The sequence below is a fragment of the Anser anser genome, assembly GCF_964211835.1.
Source record: "Anser anser genome assembly, chromosome: 2".
NCBI classification, from domain to species: Eukaryota; Metazoa; Chordata; class Aves; order Anseriformes; family Anatidae; genus Anser; species Anser anser.
The window spans coordinates 18,600,979-18,624,915 of NC_139721.1; the positions used below are offsets into that span (position 1 = coordinate 18,600,979).

General features: G+C 39.7%; 1 protein-coding gene across 2 annotated transcripts; it reads right to left on the reverse strand.

Moving 5' to 3' along the window:
- Window positions 1-682: 682 nt before the first annotated feature.
- TRHR (thyrotropin releasing hormone receptor) lies at window positions 683-18,943 on the reverse strand. Of its 2 annotated transcripts, XM_083826434.1 has the most exons (4): window positions 18,414-18,943; window positions 16,788-18,164; window positions 4,859-5,272; window positions 683-4,060 (listed from the first exon to the last, which is right to left on the reverse strand). In XM_083826434.1, the coding sequence occupies exons 2-3, from the start codon at window positions 17,586-17,588 to the stop codon at window positions 4,865-4,867; spliced, it is 1,209 nt and encodes a 402-aa protein (XP_083682560.1). In that variant the 5' UTR covers window positions 17,589-18,164; window positions 18,414-18,943; the 3' UTR covers window positions 683-4,060; window positions 4,859-4,864. The 2 variants fall into 2 exon arrangements, with proteins under 2 accessions (XP_083682560.1, XP_083682561.1); XM_083826435.1 differs by lacking the exons at window positions 683-4,060; window positions 4,859-5,272 and adding an exon at window positions 9,223-14,659 and having other exon boundaries at window positions 16,788-18,943.
- Window positions 18,944-23,937: the final 4,994 nt, after the last annotated feature.

Genomic DNA, 23,937 nt, shown 5'->3' on the forward strand with positions numbered 1-23,937 from the left:
TTTTTTAATTATTTTTTTTATTAGAATATTTTATAATTCTTGTTGCAGGGACATGGATTCACGTGAATTCCTTCTGATTTTAGTGCTGTAACTGCTAGATGGCAAACTGCTTTTCCTTCAGGAAGCAAAGCTTCATTTTTCAGAGTGCTTATTCTCCTGCAGGTGACAAAGGATCGTGTTAAATTATCTGTCCATAGGCAAGTTAAAAAAAAAAAAAAGGTATGCACTCAAGTGCTTGTTAAAAAGCAAAGTTGCAGTATAATTGTCTTGCTTGATATTTTATTAGAATAACAACAAAAGTCCATCACAAATTAATCTCCACAGTCGCATGCATCAAATAATTACAAAATGCTTCTTTTGACCAAAAATTGTTCTTCCTTTTTTTGGGAGGACAACATTTATCAGTGGTATATTTCTCAGAATATGCACTGAACAATTTCACGATCATATTAATAAACAACTTTATAAGCCGCATGCAGTAACAGAATGAGATCAGAATTACTCTGGGTAGGAGGAAAAGAGAATCCTTCTAAATCAACGGGACTTCCATAGTTTGTGTGAATTCAGATTTCCAGAATTCAACTACAAAATGAAGGAATTCTTGCATCTGAGTCACATAAACTGAACCTATGTATTCACTGGTGTTTACTGTATCAGTGTATCTGAGTAGTAATGAAGGAACCAGGAAAAAACAATCATTTATTGAAAACAACAAAACATCAGAGAAATAATTCCATCTCAAAAAGTAGAAACTAAATGGTGAAAGATCATTTTGAATTTTCACTGCAGTTTGAAACAAATAACTATACACAATAGAATTCATACAATGATGGAGAAACAAATAAGTATATGCAGCATTGTTGAAAGGAGAGTTTAGCTTTGCACACTCTTGAAACAATTTTGTTTGTTTGTGTTTTTTTTTTTTTTTCCCCTGGTGAAAATGAGAGATTGATGTTGTTTTGCTTTGTTTGCTTTGTTTGTTTTTTTTTGCATTGTAGAAAGGCTTTTCAAAAACAAGTGAGAAATGCCTGTCTTTCTGCAAAGGCTGAGTGACTGATCCTGTGTAGCAAAAGACTAAGGCAGCAGCTCCTGAAGCAGTATCAGTCTCTCAGTCAGTCATTGGACATCTTTTTGAAGTGAAGCTAGTGATAGCTTTATCATTAGACTTGTGCCATTCATTTCCACAGCAGCATCATAAACACCTTCACGGTATTGGAGCTGCTTGGACACATCCTTAACTCTGACCTCAAAGAGGCCATGCACTAATTTCAACTGAAGTGTGCTTTAAATACACAAAACCTCTCTCAACTGCACGATTTACCAACACTGAAGCTTGCAACATCTCACTATGTCACACTGGAAACAGTAGAGCTCCAAAAACAAGATGCTACAACAATATCTCTTCTGTCAATTGTTGGGTAAAGTTCCAAAAAAAAAAAAACCACCAAAACTCTAAAAGCCCCATCTCTTACATCAAAGTCATTATATGAGGATACAGACATGGATTTCAATAGTGCTACCATTCAGACAATTCTTTCAAGCTAAATGTTACAGAGGAATTTTTTAAGCACAAAATATGTATATAAATAGTTACATTACTTCAGTCAGTAGTTGACATCCAGCCACTTTCACATCTAGCAAAAAAATATGCTATAATATTATCAATAAAGTTAAAATTACACAAGTTTTTAAATAAAGACAGTCCCACGTATCTAATCTATTATGCCCAGATACAAGAAAAAATGTTGGTTGCTGTTAGAACAAACAAAGAACTAGACCTCAAATCACATTAGCACATTATCTAGCAAAGTTTCATAGCACTAGATGTGGGAATCAGTGTAAAATTAGTAGATATTTCATGAATAACATCCATAAAGACATAGTCACAATAAATTATGAGTTAAAACTGCACCTGAACTTACATCTGCAATTTTATATATTGTCTTTGTGCACACAATTTTGTATGCATAATCATTTCTGTTTGTACAAATATCAGCATAAAATCATTCATTTTTACTTGTTTTTCCAAGTGAAGGTGTATACAAAATTGTCCACGTAAATTTTAGCCTTTAGTTGAAACCTTGCTAAAATATGGGTGTAAAAAAGGACCGTAGGCACACAGACTGAGAAAGCAGAGCTACTTTTGGATCTAGATGGCAAATGAAGGACAGAATTTAATTCTGATTTTGTCAAGTTATAAGAGTTTTGGTTCAAGCCATGGTGCTCTGACAGAGGTGGGGATAAACCTGTAAGCCTGTGTTAGCTAGCACACAGCTGCCTGGCTGATGAGCATCACCTGCCCACCCCATGGGTGGCCGCCTCCACACGCGTGTCCTCCAGCAGCATCCTGTGGGTCAGCTGTGAGCTGTTCTGCCTGACTGCACGATCAGGCTCTGCTGATCTAGGTAGAGAAACTGGCTCTTGTCTTGGATGTGTCTCTTGGTTAAGTAAATACAAATGTCTGTACAATGTTTCCCAGGTAATTTAGTTTTACTATAGCAGTTGCTTTGGAGGAAGAGTTATATGGGTGGTGGTAGCTCTCTCTGACTGCCCTTATGATAGGATGCTGTAGTTTTAGTCAAGAGTGAGCAGTGAAATGCCACAGAACTCAAATTTCACATTGGTCTCTGAACAAGGAAAGGCTTGCTCAAAGCCTACACCCCTGCTATATTGTATTTATGAAATATGATTGCTAGGTACTCTTGCTAGACTAACATCTATATTCTTCCCTTGTGACTATTGAGCCTCAGCCAGCTTTGCCCACTTCTCTGCTGAGTGACTTTATTATACCTTTTCCTTGTTATTTTAAAAGCAGAAGAATCCTGACACCCACCTTCCAGCTGTGTGGGTGTTCAGGCCCTACACTGATGGCCCATCGGCCCGTTGCGTGCAGCTGGTGCTGCTCATGCAGCCGAGGAGTGGCCCCAGTGGAGCAGACACAGCAAAGGCTGCGGGACAGGGAAAGGGAAAGGGAAACATGACAAAGAACTTGGAAAATTAAGAAAAGGTAGCAATGCTTTCACAGCATTTTCTCTTTCCAGACAAATATACAACCAATCAACCTTTCAAGACACTTTTTACGTCCTGGAATATTATAATGGATACCCTTTGAAAAGAAAAATGAAGAGAACTCTGACTTTTTTTCTCACCATTTTCCTCTTTTCTTTAGGCATTATCTAAACTGAAGCTGTAAATCTCTTGTAGCAGCCTGAGAGACAATTGCTATGGAACAAAGATAAAATTAACTAGTAAAAACCTGTCCAATACTCTCCAATATATGTCAGGTTTAGAGAGGATTCAGTTTTAGCTGAGACTTATATTTCAAGTGGTCCATCTCTAAACTAGCTGGCTGAACAAAATTAAGTTTTTTGAAAGCTTCCTACTGATTTTTTAATTTATTCCCTGCTGTGAATTGATTGAAGAGCCTTCATATTTCAAGCTGTTAAAGGTAAAAAAAAAAAAAAAAGGAAAGAAAGAAAAAAAATAGAAAAGATTAAAAGATTTCATGCTCTTTGCTATCAGATATCTGTTTTCTGAAGCGTGTTATGATATCTACTACTAGATCTGCATTTCTGTGGGAGGCCCCACAGAAAGTAATGGAGGATCATTCCTGCATAGGCAGCAGTTCTGGCTGTTGTTGGACACTCAGTGCAGTACGAGCCCTCCCAGGACACGCAGCAGCACGTAAGAAGGCTCTGTCCTGCTCTGTGTCCATAGAGATGTCCCAGGCAGCCTTGCTCTTTTGAGAAGCATGGACTACTGTTTGGCAGTCTCCAAGTTTCTTCACCTCTTATACGTGAGGTGTAGGACTTGCGTATTCCACTGAAGTCAACTCACTTGCTTAAAGTTACATTAAGTGCTTCATTCAATTAGACTTGGCAGTATATTGCTTTAATTCCCCCCAGAATTGTGTTTTCTTGTAGGAAGCAGACAGGTGTGTAGCGATATATGGTAACTCCTGCAGTTCTGTGAGCAGAAATGCCTTTCTTTGTATTTCATACAGGTTGGTGGAACAGAGGATTTGTATGGCTGCATACTCAGAACAAGGTGGGTCTCAGGCCTGAAAGTTAGGAGGGAAGAAACAAAGTGAGAAAGAAATATCTTTCATCCTCATAACATCTACAAAAACAAATTTAAAAAGTAAGTCCTTCTGTGCATCATCTCTATTGTAAGAGCTTAGGTATACAGGCTTATGAACAGTAGTTAAGGATTGTTGCATAAAAAGGTATCTTGAAAACAGTATTGTGCGTTATCACACAGAAGAAATCTGGTTTAGAGAAATGTGCTACTTATGGGGACGGTACATCTAGCATGGAAATGGATGTGGCTTTTCTGGACTGGAGTGCTGCTGTGTGAGAGATCTGTGTCTTCTTTTTGTGCCAGCTGCATGGTGGCACTGGGCTAGTTGCCCCCAGCCTGGAAGGGGTGACCCACAAGAAAACACCCCATTGCCCTCCTGCAGGCAGTCAGAGCATGGCCCAGGAGGAATTGCTGAGCTCCACCCCTCTGCCAGACACCATACATGAGGCACTGTGCCTGAGCACCACTCCCTGGTGCCCCACGACTGCCCTCTGCTTCTCAGGGAGTAAGGCTTAACCTACACATTTCTTCTCATTGTTCCCCATGCCCCAGACCCTCCTGGTCACATCATGGTCAGCGCAAGGCACCCTGAGCACCGATTTCCAGACCTGAGCAGTTCTCCCTCCCCACAGTGCAGTGACAGTGCCCCGTTTTGTGGTGCATCATTTGTCACCACCAACCTTACCCCGCTAGGCCTTAGCTGCCCTGCCCCACCTGAAAGCTATCCCAGCACCACCTACTGCACATCAACACGCTCTGCTTCATGAGGAATACATACCAAATATCAAAAGGCATTATCTGTTACCCCAGACGACAAACACGTGTCACCAATAGATGTTTTCGCAGAGGAGAGATAGGTATTGGTGACAGTAATATCTTCTAGTTCAGTGCTGAAGTGATCAGACTCTTTGATGACATTATAATTTAGGGCCACGCTGTAACTGGCAGGTTTTTTGTCCCGCTTCTGCTGGCAGTTGCAGAGTTTCCTGAAGGCTGCTCTGAATTTCTGGGACATGAGATTGTAAATTACAGGATTGATGGCACTGTTTAAATAAATACAGATTCTGCAAAATAGCAGGAACCAGTTTTCTTGGAAGGGGCTAGAGAGAAAGGAGTTGACAACCACCAGTGTTCGGTAGGGCATCCACAGAAATGCAAATAGGACGACCACCACAGCCAGCATCTTGGTGACCTGGGGGGAACAGAGAGAGACACAAGTTAGGCAGGAAGTTAGTACTCACAGCTTGGAAGGAACGTGTATGTTCCTACGTCTCTATGGCCAATGCAAAACTACTGACAGACTTTTCAGCTGTGAATTTCAGACCCATGTTTGACTCAGAAAGTTCTTATGTAGTAGTAGAAGAAGAACAACAACAAACCTGGCTTCAGATTTCTCCCAGTTTTTGTTAAATGACTCTTTGTAGACTTTGCAACTCCTCAGACTGGAAGAAAGTGTTTTAGGTGGAAAAAAGGGATCCTCCTTTTTTTTTTTTTTTTGAAGCCTATTTACATAATCCACTTTAACAACTACCTTAAAAAGGTTTCCAAAAGCCAAAAGTATTATATTTTTTAAAGTAACTAGATTTATACCTAATCCTTAAATCCTAATATTTAATTAGATCTTCATTAGTTTTTGTTTTTTTTTTTTTTGTCTGAAATGGCAGTTACAGTTTACGGAAACAGAAATATAAGGGATTACGATAAAACCTTGTTATAAGAGCTTGTATCTGTTGTGTAAGTTTGTTTTGAAAAAATAAAAAACAAACCTTGGGAAAACCCAGGACATCTGAAATGAAGTGAATAAGAAATATTTTTAAAGTTATTAAAAAAAAAATGTAGAGTCTTTCTGTTGTAAACAATTTTCTTTTAGTAGATACTGTATATATATACTATATATATAGTAATAGTAATCCTGACATATATAATATATTGTAATCTCTTGTCTCCACATTAAAGAAAGCTCAAAAAGTATTAATAAACAAGGTAGAAAGTACAGTGAAATGGGAAACACACTGGGATAATACAGTGGGATGGCCTCACATAGGTTAGGAGATGGTTTGCTTGACTGTGTGCACATGAACTGGAGAGCAGTTGCACTGAGTTTGGTGAGCTATAGCTGCTACTTGTGTCTTTATTATTATTATTATTTTTACTATTTGCCTTACTTCTTGACATAAAAATGTTGCTATCTATTGACAGAGTATTTTGAAGAATTTCTTTTTACCTTTGCTTCAGTCATATTATACTTTATTCTTTTTACCTTGGGTACCCGAAGTTATACTTCAATGAAATAGCAACTTCTGTAGCCACAGAACACATGCTGGCTGTCTGGGTTATAATTTCATTGTTTGCAGAACCAATAGACGTAGATCGATTAGAGATGAGTTTCAGCTGATGCCCAAGGGGGACAGATAACTCCACTAAAATCACTTACATAGAGATGTTAGGTTTAGTTGTGGTTCCTTTGTTTGAAGTTATAGTATATAATTTATCTTCTGATCAGATAGTTCATTATACAGAAAACATGCAATCTCATTATCTAAAGGTGATTTTTTTTTCTATCTATAAAGACACATACTAATATTCCCAATTTTGTTGTTTTTTGTTACAGATACAATAAAGAATGGGATGAAGAGACAACTTACTCTACATATGTATCTATCTAACTTTATATGCACATATTCAAAGATTACAGCTTGATACTACAGTTCTCCTCCCCTTACCCCCACTTTTGATTTCCCTACATTTGTGTTCAGTAGGAGCCAAAAATCAGACTGAGAAATTTTATCTCCCTGTTTTCTCAGTTGACCAATACATCTTTTCATGACTTCTACATAGCTTTTCTTGTTTGCTGTGCAAAAGCCATCACTGGAACAGAGCAAATCACAAATGCGAATGTCTCAAGTACCTAAAAGATGATTTTTGCCTTATATCTGAGTCATTTCTAGAACAAACAGTACTGTGAGCAGGGCTGCAAGGAGCGAGGTGATTCAGTGCTGACCTGCTCTGGCTCGCAAAGATTGGGGACTCCTTATCTCCTTCCTTTCCTTCCTCCAGTTTGGCCCCAGTGTGCGGCTCGAAACTGAGCAAATCCATTCAACTGAGAATAATCATTCAAAATAATCCACATTTAAAGGAAGAAAGTAACCCTTTGTAGAGCTTGGATTAACAATGAGAGTCCAATTAACAGATGTGTTGCAACAGCTCAGGCATTCAGAGGGAGGGTGGGTAGTAGTCTACACAGGCATCAGGATACTTTGCTACCAGAAGCTCAGCAGGGGACCGTGTTAAAATACCCACTGATCAGTGGCAACTTAAATTTCTTCTGAGTACATCTTTAAAGAACAATTGCTCAGAGAATCATTTACAATGAGGCAGCTGTCAGTTTGAATCCCAGATTGTACTAGAAGCAAATTGATCGTAGTTATTATCAGGAAATAGAAAGATATTCACTCATGAAATTTTAAGTCATGTAATTGATACAGTACCTCAACGAAAAAAATGCTGTTACCCTTCAAGTCCTATATGACAGAAATACATATACATACGTGCTGTGCTGTATATTAACTAACTTTATTTGTACTGGTGGCTTTGTGTCCATTTTTCTTCTATCTAATATCACGAGCTTGTACTCAGCGTACTGCTTTTACAATATTTTAGAACTGGTTCTTTGCACCAGATAAAAAATATCATGGCCACTGCAGAAAGTGCCCTGACCTGAGATTGATTCAGTCTTCGGGTTTGAGTGTGTTTACAAGAGCCAAGTTAGCTAGGCACTGCCAAGCTTTATGCCAGAGAAGACATTGTCTAGTCATAACCTTTCTCAAATAACTTCATATGAAACATAACTAAATATTCTTTTTTTGGAGGGGCTAATTATTTTGTCAGTGGAGTGGGACATTAACATAAAGGGGGTAAATTTTTTTAAGAACCTTCTTTTTAATACCTATTCTATCTAACCATACATCAAAACTCTCTGAAAGCAGGGGCAAAGGCCTTTAGATCAGTCTGCAGAGCACTAACATGCCCACTAATTACTCAGGTGAAGACAAACATTCACTGATTGCTCTTTGCTTGTGGATATGCACTGCATATTCTATACTCAGAGTACAAATTATTCTCAGTTAAGGAAATTGAAAACACAATTAAAAAGCTTTGAGACAAATCAATTTTAGTCCAAATTTCAAGTGTACTTTGAATGATAGCGAAGTGTTTGAGATTGAATATGCTGCTGGCTGCATGCAACCACTCTTCAAATCTAATCTCTTGTTTCTGGTAATGTTTTGAAAAAAAAAACTTAAAATGTTTTTATTTATTTATTTATGTAATCAGATTCCCAATATTTTTATTCAGAATTGATTTTTCCTCCTTTCCTTCCTGCTCTAAAACCTTGTAATTCTAAGGGAGTGCTTTTACAAGGCATTTTCATTACCACGGTATCCGCTATTTGGTAGTTGCTTCCTTCTCCTTTGACTGTTAATCTTTCTTACATTGATAGGTAAAAGTCATAGTCATACTTACGAAGTCACTGTGCAATATAATCACTGGTGTTTTAAAAGCGTGCAATAGTATCTCCCTTTCTTGTGCTCGGCTGTGTTCATTGATATCCCTTTCTCATGCTTGGTGGTGTTCACAGCAATGCAGAGATCGTATATGCCAGTCTGTGGTTTTGTAATCCAAAATAAGTATTGCAAGTTGTACAGTGAAGTGTGGAAGAGGACTAAATAAATGAATGTAAGGTTTTGATATAATAAAACTGCAGGTGAAACTAAGTGATATGATTGAGATTTCGTGTAGCCATACAAAATTTCATCTTTCACTGCTAGCTGGAATCCAAGTCTGCTCTGCTGTGAGTGAACAGGGAAGTTTTTCTAGAGGGCAGTTCATCACATAGCACATCCAAATAGAGAAGAGTTTCACTGGGGGATAACCTACGTTTTCTAATCAGTCATGGAGGGACATCAGCCAAATAAAGTACGGGCTCTTAGCTGCCACTCAAGGGAAGTAGGTTGCTTCCTTGCCTTTCTATCTGTTTCCCCTGGCTTCTTGCTCTCTTTTCAAAGGTAATGAGCTGCTTGCCAAGGTAGCTCACAGAATAGGTAGAGGTACTCTTAGAACAAAAGAGGATTTAATTTCCCCCAAGTTTTTGTGTGTGTGCATGTGCGTGTGCGCGTGTGTGTGGCAGGCATATCCCTTTTCTGTCCTTAAGTTAAAAGTTCTCTCACTCTCTTCTTCCTTCCCGCAATGCCTGGGTCTTCAAGATATTTTCCCACTTCTGTTTTCTGAACAGAACAAAATGACTCAAATCTTCAGAAAAATCAGCATTAACATTTTAGGAATGCTGAGAGATCCTAGTACCTGCGCTACTAGACACAGAAACACAGGTAGAAAAAATAAAGTATCCATAGCCAAAAAAAGAAGAGAAAAAAAAAAAGTAGACGTAGCATTTCTCATACTGTAGAGCATAAAGAAGCATTGATAGCTTTGTTGATTAGTGTTACTTGTTAGTGAACCTCTATTTACTTGAGAAATCTGCTCTGATATACTTTGAACAAAACATTTTCTATTCATGAAACGAAGTTTTTCTTTATCTCTGGTCTTTTTAATAAAAGACTTGTGAACAGAATGCATAAAATGTACAGTGGCCCTGAATTTTAGAAAAGAAGGGAAACTGGAGTTGTCCTTCAGCTTTCCCTGAATGATTTTTTTCTAAATTCATTGTCCTAAATGGCAACTTTAAAATAAGCCACTAAACCTTCTAAAGTCCAAATAAGAACCACTATCTTTTATTTCTGCAAGCAAATGGTGCTTAAGGTTACTGAAATTGTGGTGGTGCTGTGCATGGAAAAAAAAAAAGTGTTTATTTTGAAACTTACAGCCACGTGCATAATTGTTTTTAAATAAATAAACTGAAAAAGTAGTTTGGCCTTTTTTGTCTTCTGCTCTACAACACTCATAATTCATTCAGAGCCATATCAATAAACATTTTTGCAAGTACAAATATATCTCAGTAGCTCATCTGTCTCCTCTAATATGCACCCAGCATTTACAGGGAAACTTTCATTCTTGCTGATATTTTGATGTCTTTCCAGAATGCAGACTCGAGAATACTCTCAAACACCTGCCATGGGAGACACATACAATGGTGCCTGCAGTCAGTGAGGCTTCTGTAAACATTCAGCTCCTACAACACCTGGATTTGGTGTCATGTGTGTGTTATACTGCAAACCCTGTTTATTCCACCTGCCCTTTGGAGTGAGTTAAGCAGGGCTACTTTTTATGCTGGTGCAAAGACTATGAAAAGGATGGCTATGATTAAAGACTAAAGAATTATTACCTTGAATTTCAGGCATGTGTAAAGATGAAGCCATAATAGGTGTGTGAATATAAATATAAGTTGAATATGAACTTCTTGATAAAGGCAATGAACTGACTATATTGAATTTAGTTTCTCTGCAATTTTCAGTAATGGACTATACAGTCAAACCCTAGGTACAGGCACTTGTGCTTTTTCCAGATTGAATTTAGGCACACACATTACTATTTACATGCTATCAATGCCTGTAACTGCAGTTAATAAGATTCCTCAATTGCTATTCATTTTGATTAGGACACACTCTGTGAATGAGTTTTCTGGAAGATTTAACAATATGTATGGTTTGCAAGTACCAATAACAGGCTATTCTGGAATAACAAAGACAAAAATTGGTAGGCTAAAGCCATCATATGCATACTTGAAAAATCAGAGATTAACTATTGCAGTTACCTTTGCAGTTGCTTCACAGCATTTTAAAGCCTGATAAAGGAAAAAATACACTAAAAATTGCTCCAGTTCCTCTGCTTTTTGAGAAATAAGACTTCTCAAAGTCTAAAGGAAAAGTCTGTAGAACCCTCTTATGAAGTGCATAGCTAACAGGAAGCGGAGGTAGGAATGTTTCTTTCTTGGGCAGGTTTACGTTGGTTGTTGTGGTGAAATCTTAATAACTGTTTTCTTCTCTGGACTCTTGAGAAGTTATTAGAGACTATGAAACAGCTTAACGAATAATTGCACTAAAATATTGGTTGTTTGAAATCAGTGAAGAATCGTTTACTGATGAAATAGACCAGGATGTTATACTTCCGCTTGCTCATAAAATTACTTGAAATATCCACCTTTAATCTTTGTTGCCACTAAAGGCAGTGCTTACCCTAGTCTTATAGCATTACATTTTCACAGTGCTTCAGGAGGACCAGGCTACTTTACAAATTTGAATTATATGTTTAATTGGACACCCCCAAATTCATAGTCTGCATTTTTTGGTGAGTGAGTAAGAATGAACTTCAGTCCACTTCCCTGGGACTTGTGATCATCTGTCCACAAGATCATATAGCTGTTAAATAAATCTTAACATTGAATTTGCATTGAAGTTCCTTCTTTGGCTCTCAATAAAGTAAAAGGGACTTTGAACTATCTCGCCTTAAGAGATAACTCTTTGTCAAGATATCATCTTGTAATCATATTGATCTTTCCTCTGTTAAGCTTTGAAGTTTCAGCTACTGTGAAGTGAGATTAAGTGAAAAATGTTTGAAAAATTTGCTCTCCTGTTTAACTTGAGGAAATATGTACACCAGGACTATTTCATCCTGTTTTCCCAGGTTCAGATTGGGAAAATCACTCAGCAAAAATATTCTATACAGTTTATTTTTGGTCAGAGAGGTCTCACCTTACTTTTAGTCACCTTTTCATTTTCTCCTATTTTTCTGTTGCAGCAAACATTATGTCACTGTTTCTTCATCACTGAAACTCCCCTATTGGCAGTCAAATGCTTTCCCACATAGGGATCCCGTGTTCAACTCTATATGAATTTCAGTCTAGCAAGGTTATTTCCTTTGTAGAGCACAGCTGAAACGCTGCTCAACACAGTCATCACCAGCTCCATTAGACCTAACAGGAGTTTAAGTTGTTTCTTTAAGTGACAAACTAAGCACATTCTTAAAGTTTTACCTGCGTGTTTCAGTACTAAAAACAAGCTTAACACTAGTTGATGCCATGTAGCATTAAGCACATACTAATTCTCCTCTGAAAATTGAACGCATCAATGCTGCACCTTTTTCTGGCAGAGATCTTCCCCCAGGAGACAGTCAGGTGTTGCCTGCTGACTTGTAGTGGCTGACCAAAAGCTCTGCAATGGTGATAAATGACTCATTGCTTTCCATAAGGAGCGGAGTATTTAGCTTCTGACAAAGAAGAGGTAGAATGAACTGCTCCTTCTGGGACACGGAAAGGCTGATGGAAAATACAAAGTGAATTGGGAATGGACTCCGGTGAAGAAGGAGTGCTTCACTATCAAATAAGAGTAGTTTTATTTTTGAAAACTTTTAAAATAGGTTTATCTAACCCTGCTATCCCATACAGTTCTGTAAAACAGGATAAATAATGCACAAATAGGGTTGATTTAGCTCTTCACAAGTGGATACAAGAATGGAGTTTGACATGTTCTATAAGTATGTGTTTGTGCTTCTTTCCCTGGCAGAACTTCAGCTGCAGTATAAATAAATAACTCCCAATTTAGGTTATTGTCCAATATTAGCAGTAATGTATGCTGTTTCGTGAAAGAAAAAAAATGTATTAGAAATGGAGGTATTTTATGAGAAAACAAAACTTATTTTGTGTCTTTCCCTCTCTTCTGATTTTTTTTTTTAAAAGGACTGATTTTTTTATACATTTTTTTTATTTGTCTTCCCCGTTAAGTTTTGTCTTGCAGTGCTTTGAGGGAACAACTCCTCAGGGGACCCTGAATAGTACTTTGAAGACTTTGTCCTTCATTAGTTATTGATATGAGGGTATTGATCATTTAGTGAATAGATTTTGGGTTTGTCAGCTTTTCAAACATTCAAATGAAGTATTTCCTTGAACTAATATAGTTCAGTGACTTTTAAATCATGTGGGTGGGATGGTGAAAGCAGGGAATGGAATGAGTAAGCAGAGAATCACTTTCTACCTGGAAGAGCTGATTTTCATTCCTTGGAGATATCATATATTCTGAGCTCATTCATTCTGAGCTCATCCCTAGAGATCTCTGAGGAAAAATATGTTAAAATAAGCTTGACTCACCATTCTAAAATAAATTTCAGGACTTCTTTCTAAATCATAGAATAATATAAAAGAAAGTTCCTGACCACCTGACCTCTTTTTTTCCCCTTCAGTTGTGGCATTGTGTCTGGTTATGTTAGAAATTGGAAATATTTGTTCTAACAAAACTGAGCACGGTCCATCCATCCTTCTGCAGTAGCCAACTCCCTCATTCCTGTTTACCTCATTGTTGATCTTCCATACACCCCCCCAGCTTCAGCTCAGGCAGCTGTCATCCACAGTTGTGAGAAAATTATTATTTTACTCTGTATTTTCTTCCTCCTTGAGCGTGGAGCTATTCTAGATGCCGTGCAAGAGTTGTTCCGCTCTTGTCCTGTTATTTTCCTTTGGTGTCAAGAGTGAAGAAGCATCCCAGGTGTGGAATTTAGGGTGATTTCCAAGTTACTCTTCATGTTTTTAATTAGTCACCTTCTAACTTTGAGCTAACACTCATACCAGAAACCTAAGTGATGTACTGCCATTTTTTGAAGAAAACAAATGAAATTACATATCTGTATGACTCACAGTAAAAAGGTATTGAATGTATATAGAAGCCTGACATTAATTTTTGGAAGCTGACATCAAAACACAAAGTTGACAGTACATGCTAAATGCTAACACAATAATATATGTTAAAAATGTCTAAAAAACAACAGGATGACAAAATCTATTTCTGCCATGAGTTTGAAACAGCTTCAGATACTCCTCTTCAAATGAAATACAGCTACTGTATGACAAGGTAGGCTATGAAGCCTTCTATTTTACAGCTACATAGCAACTTTTGACCACTTTTAACAAAGGAAGATTTTTCAAAACATAGATGAGGTAATGGGAAGAAAATTAAATAAAATGTTACGACCTGGCAGTCCAGGTCAAGCTAAATCCATGTTAGTTGAGCAACCCACACCAGACTAAGTGGGTAAATTAATTCAGCTACTGCTATGTTGGATTAATCATTATCAAAAATGGTTATGAAAATCATTGGGTTAAGCCTGCATGAAGGCTGAGGACACCTATCTAACCTCCCATCATTGTATATGATATAAATGCAAGCTCACAGCTGGTTACTTATAATAATTAATTGTAACAATGCAATGGAGCTGCAGTTGGTATCCATGCCCAGGTGCAGGTCGGGGCCTGCAGGGATCTCTGTGAGGAGAGGCCTGGGCTGCCCCGTGACAGACACAGGTGGCTTCAGCTAGTTCCAGCCAGTTCCAGCCAGCTCCAGCTGGTTCCAGCTGGTTTCAGCTGGCTCCAGCCAGTTCCAGCCAGTTCCAGCCAGCTCCAGTTGGTTCCAGCTGGTTTCAGCTGGCTCCAGCCAGTTCCAGCCAGTTCCAGCCAGCTCCAGCTGGTTCCAGCTGGTTTCAGCTGGCTCCAGCCAGTTCCAGCCAGCTCCAGTTGGTTCCAGCTGGTTCCATCTGGCTCCAAGGGCCCCGCCACAGGGCACTGCTGAGGGACCGAGTGTACCTTGGGGCTATAACAAGGGGACATAAGTTGGCAGTAGATGAAGTTAACTTTCCCCAAGTCCAGTCTTTTTTATTCACAATAATAACTGATAAGCGGTCTCCCTGTCTTTATCTCGACCCACAAGGACTCTCACTCCTGTTCTTTCCATTTTCTCCCCCGTTTTTTTTTTTTTTTTTTTTTTTTTTTTTCTGCAGGGGGAGTAACCGAGTGGCTGGGTTAGGGTTTGGCTGCCATTTGGAGCCAACCCGTCACAGGATCATGGGCTGATTATGTTGTGTTGCAATGTTCCTGTACATCACATTTTCAGCCACTTTCTCTACAGATCACAGGTTGGATATCATATGCAACTCTATCACCCTAGAAGAAGGCACGTATACAACTTCACAGGACAGCAGAAGTCATATACTGACTGTCAGCTCTACATGTCTTTCTTTTACTTCGTGTCTTAGTAGTTTTTGAGATTTTAGATTATTTGAATATGGACTTGCGTTTTTCCATTTTACATCACTGGGTATATTTTGTATGCTGCTATTATACAAATGTTACTAAAACTGCCACACTATCCTTGCTTTGCTTCCTACATTGTACCATGCAAAAATGCTAGCTTTACTCATAATGATGCAAGTCTAATCCACCAGGTTATTTAGGATTTTAGAAAACATCTCATTGTCTTTATAAGAGACCAAAAAAAAGGCATTACACTATAATCCTCGCTTCCTGATTTTGTAATATAACAGCATCCACTGTCTGCAAAGCTTAATTTAAAAAACTTGTGTGCTTTTCAAGTGATGCTAAGCATAAGTTATCAAGTATGCATGCTGAAGTGATATTAAGAACTTGAAAAGTGTATTATCTTTTTCTCCTACTAATTAATGGATAAAGGAAAACAAAATTAGACTTCTAATCTGAATATTAAATATAATTGGAGACATAATTAATTATAACCTAGCCCACATGTTTCAGTTGTGCATTTCAAGGCACAGCTCCAATACTCTGTGAGCTCTCAGTGCTCTAGCAGGCAGCTCAGTTAACTTTTGAGGTCATTTCCTTGTCTGTACTAAGGGAAACCATCTCTCTCATAAAACAGTAGCAACTGTTGTAAAATAATAAGAACATAAAGCTATACTTATCAGCTGGGTGTTCACTCAGCTTGTTTGAAAAAGTGCACAGTTCAACTTTGCTTCCCGAGGGACTTGTACAGTGCAGGAGGCAGAAGCATCTCGCCTGATGAAGTGGCACCCTGTACAGATCCCTGCAGCAGCTGCTGAGGGACATGAGTTGGGCTGCTCAGTGCAGAGCCACACTCCTCTGCGCCCACATCAAGCTGCAGGGCACAGCTGGAGCCTGTGCCTGAGAACTGACCGCAAAGTGATGCTCCTGAATTTGTCGGGACTGGACCCAACCGTGCTGAGTGCTGCACGAGTGTGAGGTAGTAAGCTTCGTTGCAAATAGCCATAAATCATTCTACTAACTATATTCTAGCTATACAAGCACACATATATTTAATGATATACAAAGAAACTAGTCAAACCTATGCCTCAATTTTGAACCATCACAAAAGAATACTTTCTGAGACAGAACAGCACAGATGCTTAGCATTTACAAGGCATTTTTATACACAGTCTTGTTTGAATAGGCTTCTCACAGGGGCATCAGAGACAGAAAAAGTAAGAACTCAGCTATGTTTGCAGAGCCACACAGTGCCTGAGCTGGGATTAAACTCAAGTCTCCTAAACTGCCAGGCTAGTTCCTTCTTCTCAGATCTCAAAAGTAACTCAAGAGTCACTTTATATATTTGACTGGATTACTAACAGGCTGCAATATAAAGAAGCTACAGTTTAAAATGTTTTATTCTTTTTTGACACTTCCCATTTTTTAATTATTATTATTATTTTTTTTTTTATACAGGAAATAAAATACTATTTTTTTCTAGTCCTAGCAGTAGGTGATAATGAACAGGCAAGAAAAATACATATTTATGTATACATATATAAATACCAGAATATAAATTTCAGCTTGACAACATAGCAGAAGAGATAATATGTTTTACTCCCACATATTTAGACTAGTATTCTCTGAAAGAAGAATTTTTAAGTTTCAGAAAACCATTCTAAACTGCTGTTCCTACCTGCCTTCTAGAAGCAATAGTGCTATTGAAACTCCTGTTAGTCGTCTTGGAATTCACAGGCTTGTTTTGGTGAGCCACGTCATTCCTCCATGCCTTAGAGTGTTCTTTTGGGTCCGAAGGGATGGGGTTCAGGAACAGTATTCTAGCAATCAGGCCATAGAGGACAGTCGCCAATACCATTGGCAAAACATAAAATATACCAAAGTCCATCATGTAGATAGGAGAGTAATAGCTCCTGGACACCTTGTAGCCGCAAGACACAACAGTGGTGTCTTTGTAGACTACTGTATTGAGGTCTAGCAGGAAAAACCAGAGCATACAGTATATGGAGGTGAAAGCCCAGACAAAAATAATGATCTTTTTGGCTCTTGAAAAAGTGCATAGGAACTGAGCTTTGATTGGGTGGCAGATAGCTATGTATCTCTCGACAGTGAAAGCAGTGATGGAAAAAGAAGAAGCATTGATCCCTAGGTACTGGAGATAAGTGATGCAGAGACACCCCACGTAGCCATATACCCAGGATCTGTACAGACTTTCTGTGATATTGGGGAGTCCTGCAGCCACAAGCACCATGAGATCTGCCACAGCCAGACTCACCAGGTAGCAGTTAGTGGGAGTTCTCATGTGTTTGGTTCTGAGGACCACCAAAACCACCATGACGTTGCCCACGATGCCCAGTCCGCAAATGAGGAGCACCAAGAGGATGGTAACCACTTGGTATTCAGCTGTAATGATCTCCTGGCTTGACAGCGGAAGCCCAGTGTGGTTCTGCTCGTCCCCTGTGTCATTCTCCATCTTCATTAGCCCACTGCTGCTCCTGCCTGGCACTTGATCTCAGAACACGTTCTCCATGGTCCCCTGCAACAGGGGGAGTGGAGCAGAGCGTGGATGAGCTGTAGCCCCAGAGCACATTCTCCATGTAGTCACAGTCCCATTGCTGTCCTGTCCTCCACTCACCTGAAAGTACCTGGACTTTCAGCCTTTGTAAATGCAGTTACCAGACAGGTGAATCCTTCCCAGACTCCAGCTCACTCACACAGGTTAGAAAGCTGTGCTCTCACAGCTGGTTTGAGGCTTTCATGAAAACAGAGCATGTGGAGGTTTCCACGCTGCAGAGGAGGAGGATGAGGAGGCAGGGAAAGCAGAGCTCTTCTGCACTGCCAGCTGGCAGAAGCACTGCACGGGACTGAGCTGATCCAGCCCTGGCAGATTTCAGCATCGCTGCTTTCCAGGAGGAGTCACAATGTACCGAGGGTGGAGACAGCAGCGGGAGGTAAAGAGAGAGTGATTTGTAAAGCTCCCAGGTTTTCTGCTTCATGCTGCTTTTCCTCTCTGCTCTCAGATGGCTAGCTCACATATCGATCATATTGATCCGCCCTGGCAAAAAAACGGGAGATTGACTGGCAATAAAAAAACACTGATTTCTAAAACTCTGATTTCCCCCGTGTGCTTGTGGAAGTGCAGGTAATTTACACTTCCCTCCTGCTTTGCAGGGAGCTGTCAGCCCTTCAGAGCTGACAGAAATATATCACAGCTTTTGAAAGCAGCAGGAAAAATTCATTTACTTTTACTTTACTTTACTGTACTTTACTTTACTGTACTTTACCTTACTTTACTTTACCTTACTTTACAGGCAATTCTCTATGAAACCTCTATTGATATTGTCGTCACTCCTGAGCCCTTTCAGCTCTTCTCTGGATTGTAGCACAGCAACAATAAAACTCTCAGAGCACAAATTGCTTCTTAATGAGATCAGTCCCCACCCCCCTCAAGTTTATTAATCCACCACTGTTTTCTCAATGAAGATTCTCCTCTCCTTGAATGAACTCCTCCTTGCTCAGTCAAATTGTGTAAAAACACAGACAAATAAATAAAAAAAGGCAGAAATAATGCTTTCAGATGCATGTATGAAAAATCAATGCATGCTGTAGCAGTGTTCAGTAGCCAAACTACGACTGGAAATGAATGTAGAGCTTTTCTGTCCAACCTGCTGCAAATCTGAATGCCTCCAGACATTTGCAATAGCAAACCCTTCTCCAGTGGTCTGTGAAAGAGCCATTGTCAACTCCCCATCACAGTGCTTCAACCCATTGTTTCTGTTTATACTATTATGTTAACAGGTTGAAGATTAAATCTGCCTTAAAGTTGTTGTCCCGTCCCCCCCCACCGCCCCCTTTTTTTTTTTCCATTTAGGGCAATTGTTTTTGCTCTTTGTGCTCTTTGCTCAGGAAGGGTTCCAATAATAAAATGTTGCACAACTGGAGATAGGCAACTTGGATTTCAAAACAGATTTTAGCATCAAGAGAAAAGGATTAGCAGGGGCACATGATGTAATGTTTGCAGAACTAGGATTTTAAATAGACTGAAGCAATATGTTGTGACAAAAAGAGGATATCATTTGAGTGGGAGTTGGAAATGAGACTCAAACCATTTCAGAAGTTTGACGCCACTTGGTTAAGCTTTCCAGACACTTTTTTGACCATTTCTCACTTCTATATTGATCAGATGTTTTTCATCTGTAGAACTCAAATAAAGCAAGTACCATTCTTCCTTTTTAACAGATGAAGAAATGGGGGGGAAGAACCAGATTCACTGGCGGTGTCTATGGCAAAATCCAGGCTACTGGTTACCTGACCAGTGTTTTGTCCACAGAATGATATCATGGATCTCATCAGAGATCCTGCTCCATACGCTCTGCAGACCCCCTTGTTCTGGGTACAACTGAATGAAGGCCAGTGCTATCGTAACGCTTGGGTGACAGAAACGTGATTCCTCCCCACAGCCCTTCACATTCAACATTTTACTCTTCATACTGAGGACTTTCCCCATTACCAAGCAATCTATGTTTCTAAAGTTATGTGGCTGTAGAGTGTGTAGTATGAACCACAAAGCATTAAAGCACACCAGGGGGAGCTGAGGAGTGAACTAGCACATATTTGGTGGCAGCAAGCAGGGACCCACCAGGGATCAAACTCAGCAGGGAGCTGGACAAGAGTTCAAAGCAGGAAAATGAACTAACCCCTTAGCCCTCAGTGACTTCAGCTGAATCCAAAATTTTCAGCACCTCCACAGACTGATTTCTCTTTCAGTGGTGACTGATGTCTCTCTGCCGCACCGTCCTGCTGTAAAGGCTTGTTCGTCATGTTTCCATCTATTCTGCTAGCTCTTGTAGGCAGGTCTGAGCTGAGGTTGCAGAACAAGTGTCTCTGAGAGCACGTACATTTTTGCAGTTCTAGAAGGAATGGCAGAGGACTTGGAACGCAGAAAGCCTGGAATATATTTAAAAGCCCACATGACATGGAAGAGACTATGCGAAGTCTGGAAGATGTGCAAGAAACGTATTATCTCATGCTAGCCTGGCTAGTCTTCTGCATCTGCTACTGGTTTATATCAGAGACGGGAGAGACCCTCTTGTCTCAGCCAGCAGTTTACTTTCCATGGCTCTTTGCCAAGTGTTGTATTCTGGTAATGAAAAAAGTACAGAGCTGTCACTGTATGACTGGCTGTAGGATATGGGAAATAGATGGCTTGGCTTATCGTGCAAAGGTGCAATGGTAAGTATATCTACAGGAGGTGTGCAGAGGATTTTGATAGTATTGATCAACAGCACTTCCCTTTTCTTTCCATGTAGTACTTCCCTGACTTATAATGTTCGTGTAAAATATGCAGTTATTACAGAAATAGTTTCGAGACAGTGTAAATATATGTTCTATGTAATTAAAGCATTTGGTGTCACGGACTTGACTCAAACACCATGTGATGTGCATTGTCTGATACATTCAAATCATTGTAACACAACCATCAGTCAGAGATCATGTGCTGAATCTGGAAAACAGTAAAAGATCAGCTTTTTCTTCACTTAATGCTGTGTGAATTTTGCTGGCAGCGGTGTTGGTGGGTGCAATATTGCAGCCTTCAAAATACACTGGCTAGTTTCAAAACAATTCAGCATTAATACATGCAAGCCCAGCAGCTGTGCCAGAGAAATTTTGAGAGCATATGGACCACAGATCACTGTGAAACTTTTAAAACCTGTGCTACTCCGTTTTATACACATACCTGTTGGTCCAGGCATCAAGTGACACTACATGTACAAATGAGCACAGATGCCATTAGCAAGTCCGAGCAACAGGCAGAAAAACAAGCCCCTGAAATGCGCTGACTCTTGCTATTAAGTTTCTGTTGGTACAACCCATTGGGTGGGAGGGAGAGGGGAAGCATAGTGTCAATACACCCTGTGCTGTACAGCGCTTAGCTAACAGCATTCTCGTGCAATTTTTTTCCCATTTGTCTCAATTAAAATGTGTTTATGCTCACTTGGGGAACAACAAAGCTGTAACAAACCGTCTCGTAACATTAAGCACACACTGAGATGGAACAGTGAATCACTATAAACACTTTCTCCCACTAGCTATAAATTATTCTTAATTCTGTTTCTCTAAGATCACTTCCCCAGCTGGCCTTTTCTGTTCTGAAAAACGACAAGGCAAAAATGGCAATTTCATACCCTATTACCTGTCTGTACTCAGAGTTCATAAACCATCATAAGTAACTTGGATTCTTCACTCTGTGTGCACCTCTGAGGGACTGTCAAGCGCTCACTGCTGTGCAAATGTTTCCAGGTCTGCAGTTTGTAGAGAACATAAGCTACCGTCCATGTTCTAACTCCAGTGCCATCCAAAGGCTGGCTTTTTAAAGTTGGTATCTAGCTACTGATACGATCAGCTCCAAATGTGTTTTGGATTTGCACTTGACATGGCTAAATGTTTAAGTAACCGCGGTCAAGCAGAATTTATTCTCCTACATCAGCTGCACCACAGAGATGCACTTTTGTGCTAACATAGTGAGCCTGTGGCATAATGTTTGGTTGGAGGGACAAATTGGCATCTGGAAAAACCCTCTTATGAGTGAAGATTTGGTGTGAAACAAGCACATTTTCTTCAAGATAAATCTCACCACCCACCAGCAGTAACCCTTCTTCCTAACAATTCTTTTTGACGACTGTCACCAAAGAACACCTCTACTGAAGTACTGCTAAAATCCTGGATGGGTTTTCCAGAAATGCCCAAGGGATTTAGGACTTATGATGACACGAGGTTTCCTATCTGCACCTCAGAAATTCTGTTTGCTTTGGGGGGATTGTAACCTGCATATCTGCAGGAGAGTGCAAATCCTATTTCAATGGTGAGTTTTGTTTTTTTTTTTTTTTTTTTAATTTTAATATTGGACTGGTCTTGACTGTTATCTCAAGGCTAGTAATAACAAAAATTTAACTTAATTGTTCTGAATTGTTCTTGTCACAAAAAGTAAGAAAAATGGGTATAAGCACTCAGTTGGCTCACATGGGAAATTCAGTTTATCTATTGCCTGGCTACAAGGTCACTGTGTACCGTGATCTGCTGGTACAGATCTGGGATCATGGAGCAAAGGAGACCGAAGGACTTAAAGAGGCCTGCTCTTTTCTTCACTAATTTCTGTCAACTCAGATGGAGAGAAACTGTTACAAGAGCCTGATGAAGCAGAGGGAACTTTACCAGAATAAATGCAGAAAGATCATACCACAGAAGGGGTGAGGAAGCCTTGTCATGAAGTTTTTGATTTTCTGAATTATCTGCATTCACTGGAACTTCACTTTTTAAGAGACTATGAGATAAGTCAGAGTGACCACAGAAAAGTGATCTGAAGAAAGAGGGGGTACAGTTCAATAGGAACAAAGTGGTAAATGTCAGCAGAAACGAGCAGGTACTCAAGCTCAGTGTGGAAAAGCTGGCAAGAGAACAATTCCGTAGAAGCAATTCATCTGATCTCACCCCATCCATCCATCAGCACAAAGGGCTGATGAGAAGCTGTTGTAAAATCAGGTTTTCATCCCAGAGTGGGCCAGCATATCCGATATGATGAACTCATCCCTCACTGGGCTGTGTTCAGTTCTGGGAGGCACCTTCTGAGATGTGGATACACCTCAGAGAAGAGACAGAAGAAAGATCTCTGACGGCAAGACCTATGAGAAAATAATGAACAAATCTAAGTCATCTGCTCCACAGAAGAGAAGATTGTGGCTGTAAAACAAAAATGAATAATGTGTTTTCCAAGCCCACTGTGGAAATAATCATCTGAAACAGCAACAGGAACAATTCAGGTTGGCAAAACCTTTTACCAGTAAGACTGTGAGGCTTTTGAATAGACTGCCTGAGGAAGCAAGAGTCTTCAGAACTGGAGATAAGTACATGCCATCTGTCATAGATGTGGCAGGTTCTGCCTCGGGGTACTAGGAAGGGCTGGATGTCTTCATAAGGCCGGTTCTAGCCCTGTTGCCCTCTGATTCCATCACTGTAAACCTTGGGCATCTGTGTTCACTTTCTTCCTCCCTTGTGCACTCCTAAAGGAGAGTGTGATCCAGACACTTAGACTTCCAAAGGGATTTGGAAGGTCCTCAGTTGAAGAGTGGCAAAGACAGAACTACCCTCGGTACTCCAGTAACCAGAAAAAGGTCCCTGGTATCTGGTGAAAAGTCCAGTCATGATATTTGTGCCTCACCGTTCAAAGCTAGGAGAAATGCCAGCACTCTGCCAATCTTGGAAGATTACATGTATGTGCTCTACAAACTGAGGTTATCTGTGCTGAGAATTTCAGTCTTGAGAAATTCAGTCCCTTTCCTAGCAAGCTGAAAAACGTTCAAAATCAGGGGATTAGAGAGGCTCTGACAAGAAGCACTGGGCCTCTGCGGAGCAATCTGCTCTGCCACTGCACTGTGGGACGGGCATCTGGACTCCAGTGGCACAGATATAAGCCACAGCAGTTGAAGAGCAGCCAAAGAATTGTGGTATGGTTACAAATTCATCATTACCTTAATGGATTAATGTTTTTCTGACTTTCCTACAATGATCTGAGTGCAGTGAGGTTGAATGCAAATTACAAATGAATTTTATAATCAGGGATAATTGGTTTTTGTACATCACGTTTGTTTTCCTGCCTTTTCCAGCCCAAACCTCTTGAAAGAGTAAGGTTATTAAAATAATTCTTGCTGTCTAAGAAAGAAGTCTCCAAAACAATAAAAAAAATTGTGATTTTTACTTGAATTCTGGCCACTCTGCTCTATGATCAAATTTAAAAATGGTGGAGAGATAATCCACCAGTTGATTTTAATTAG

Excerpts from the sequence above, each read along its gene's own strand:
- TRHR (XM_083826434.1), bottom strand. The coding sequence starts at position 17,588 with ATGAAGATGGAGAATGACACAGGGGACGAGCAGAACCACACTGGGCTT. Across the intron at positions 5,273-16,787 it reads CTATTGCTTCTAGAAGGCAG|GTCACCAAGATGCTGGCTGT; the intron begins GTAGGAACAGCA and ends TGTTCCCCCCAG.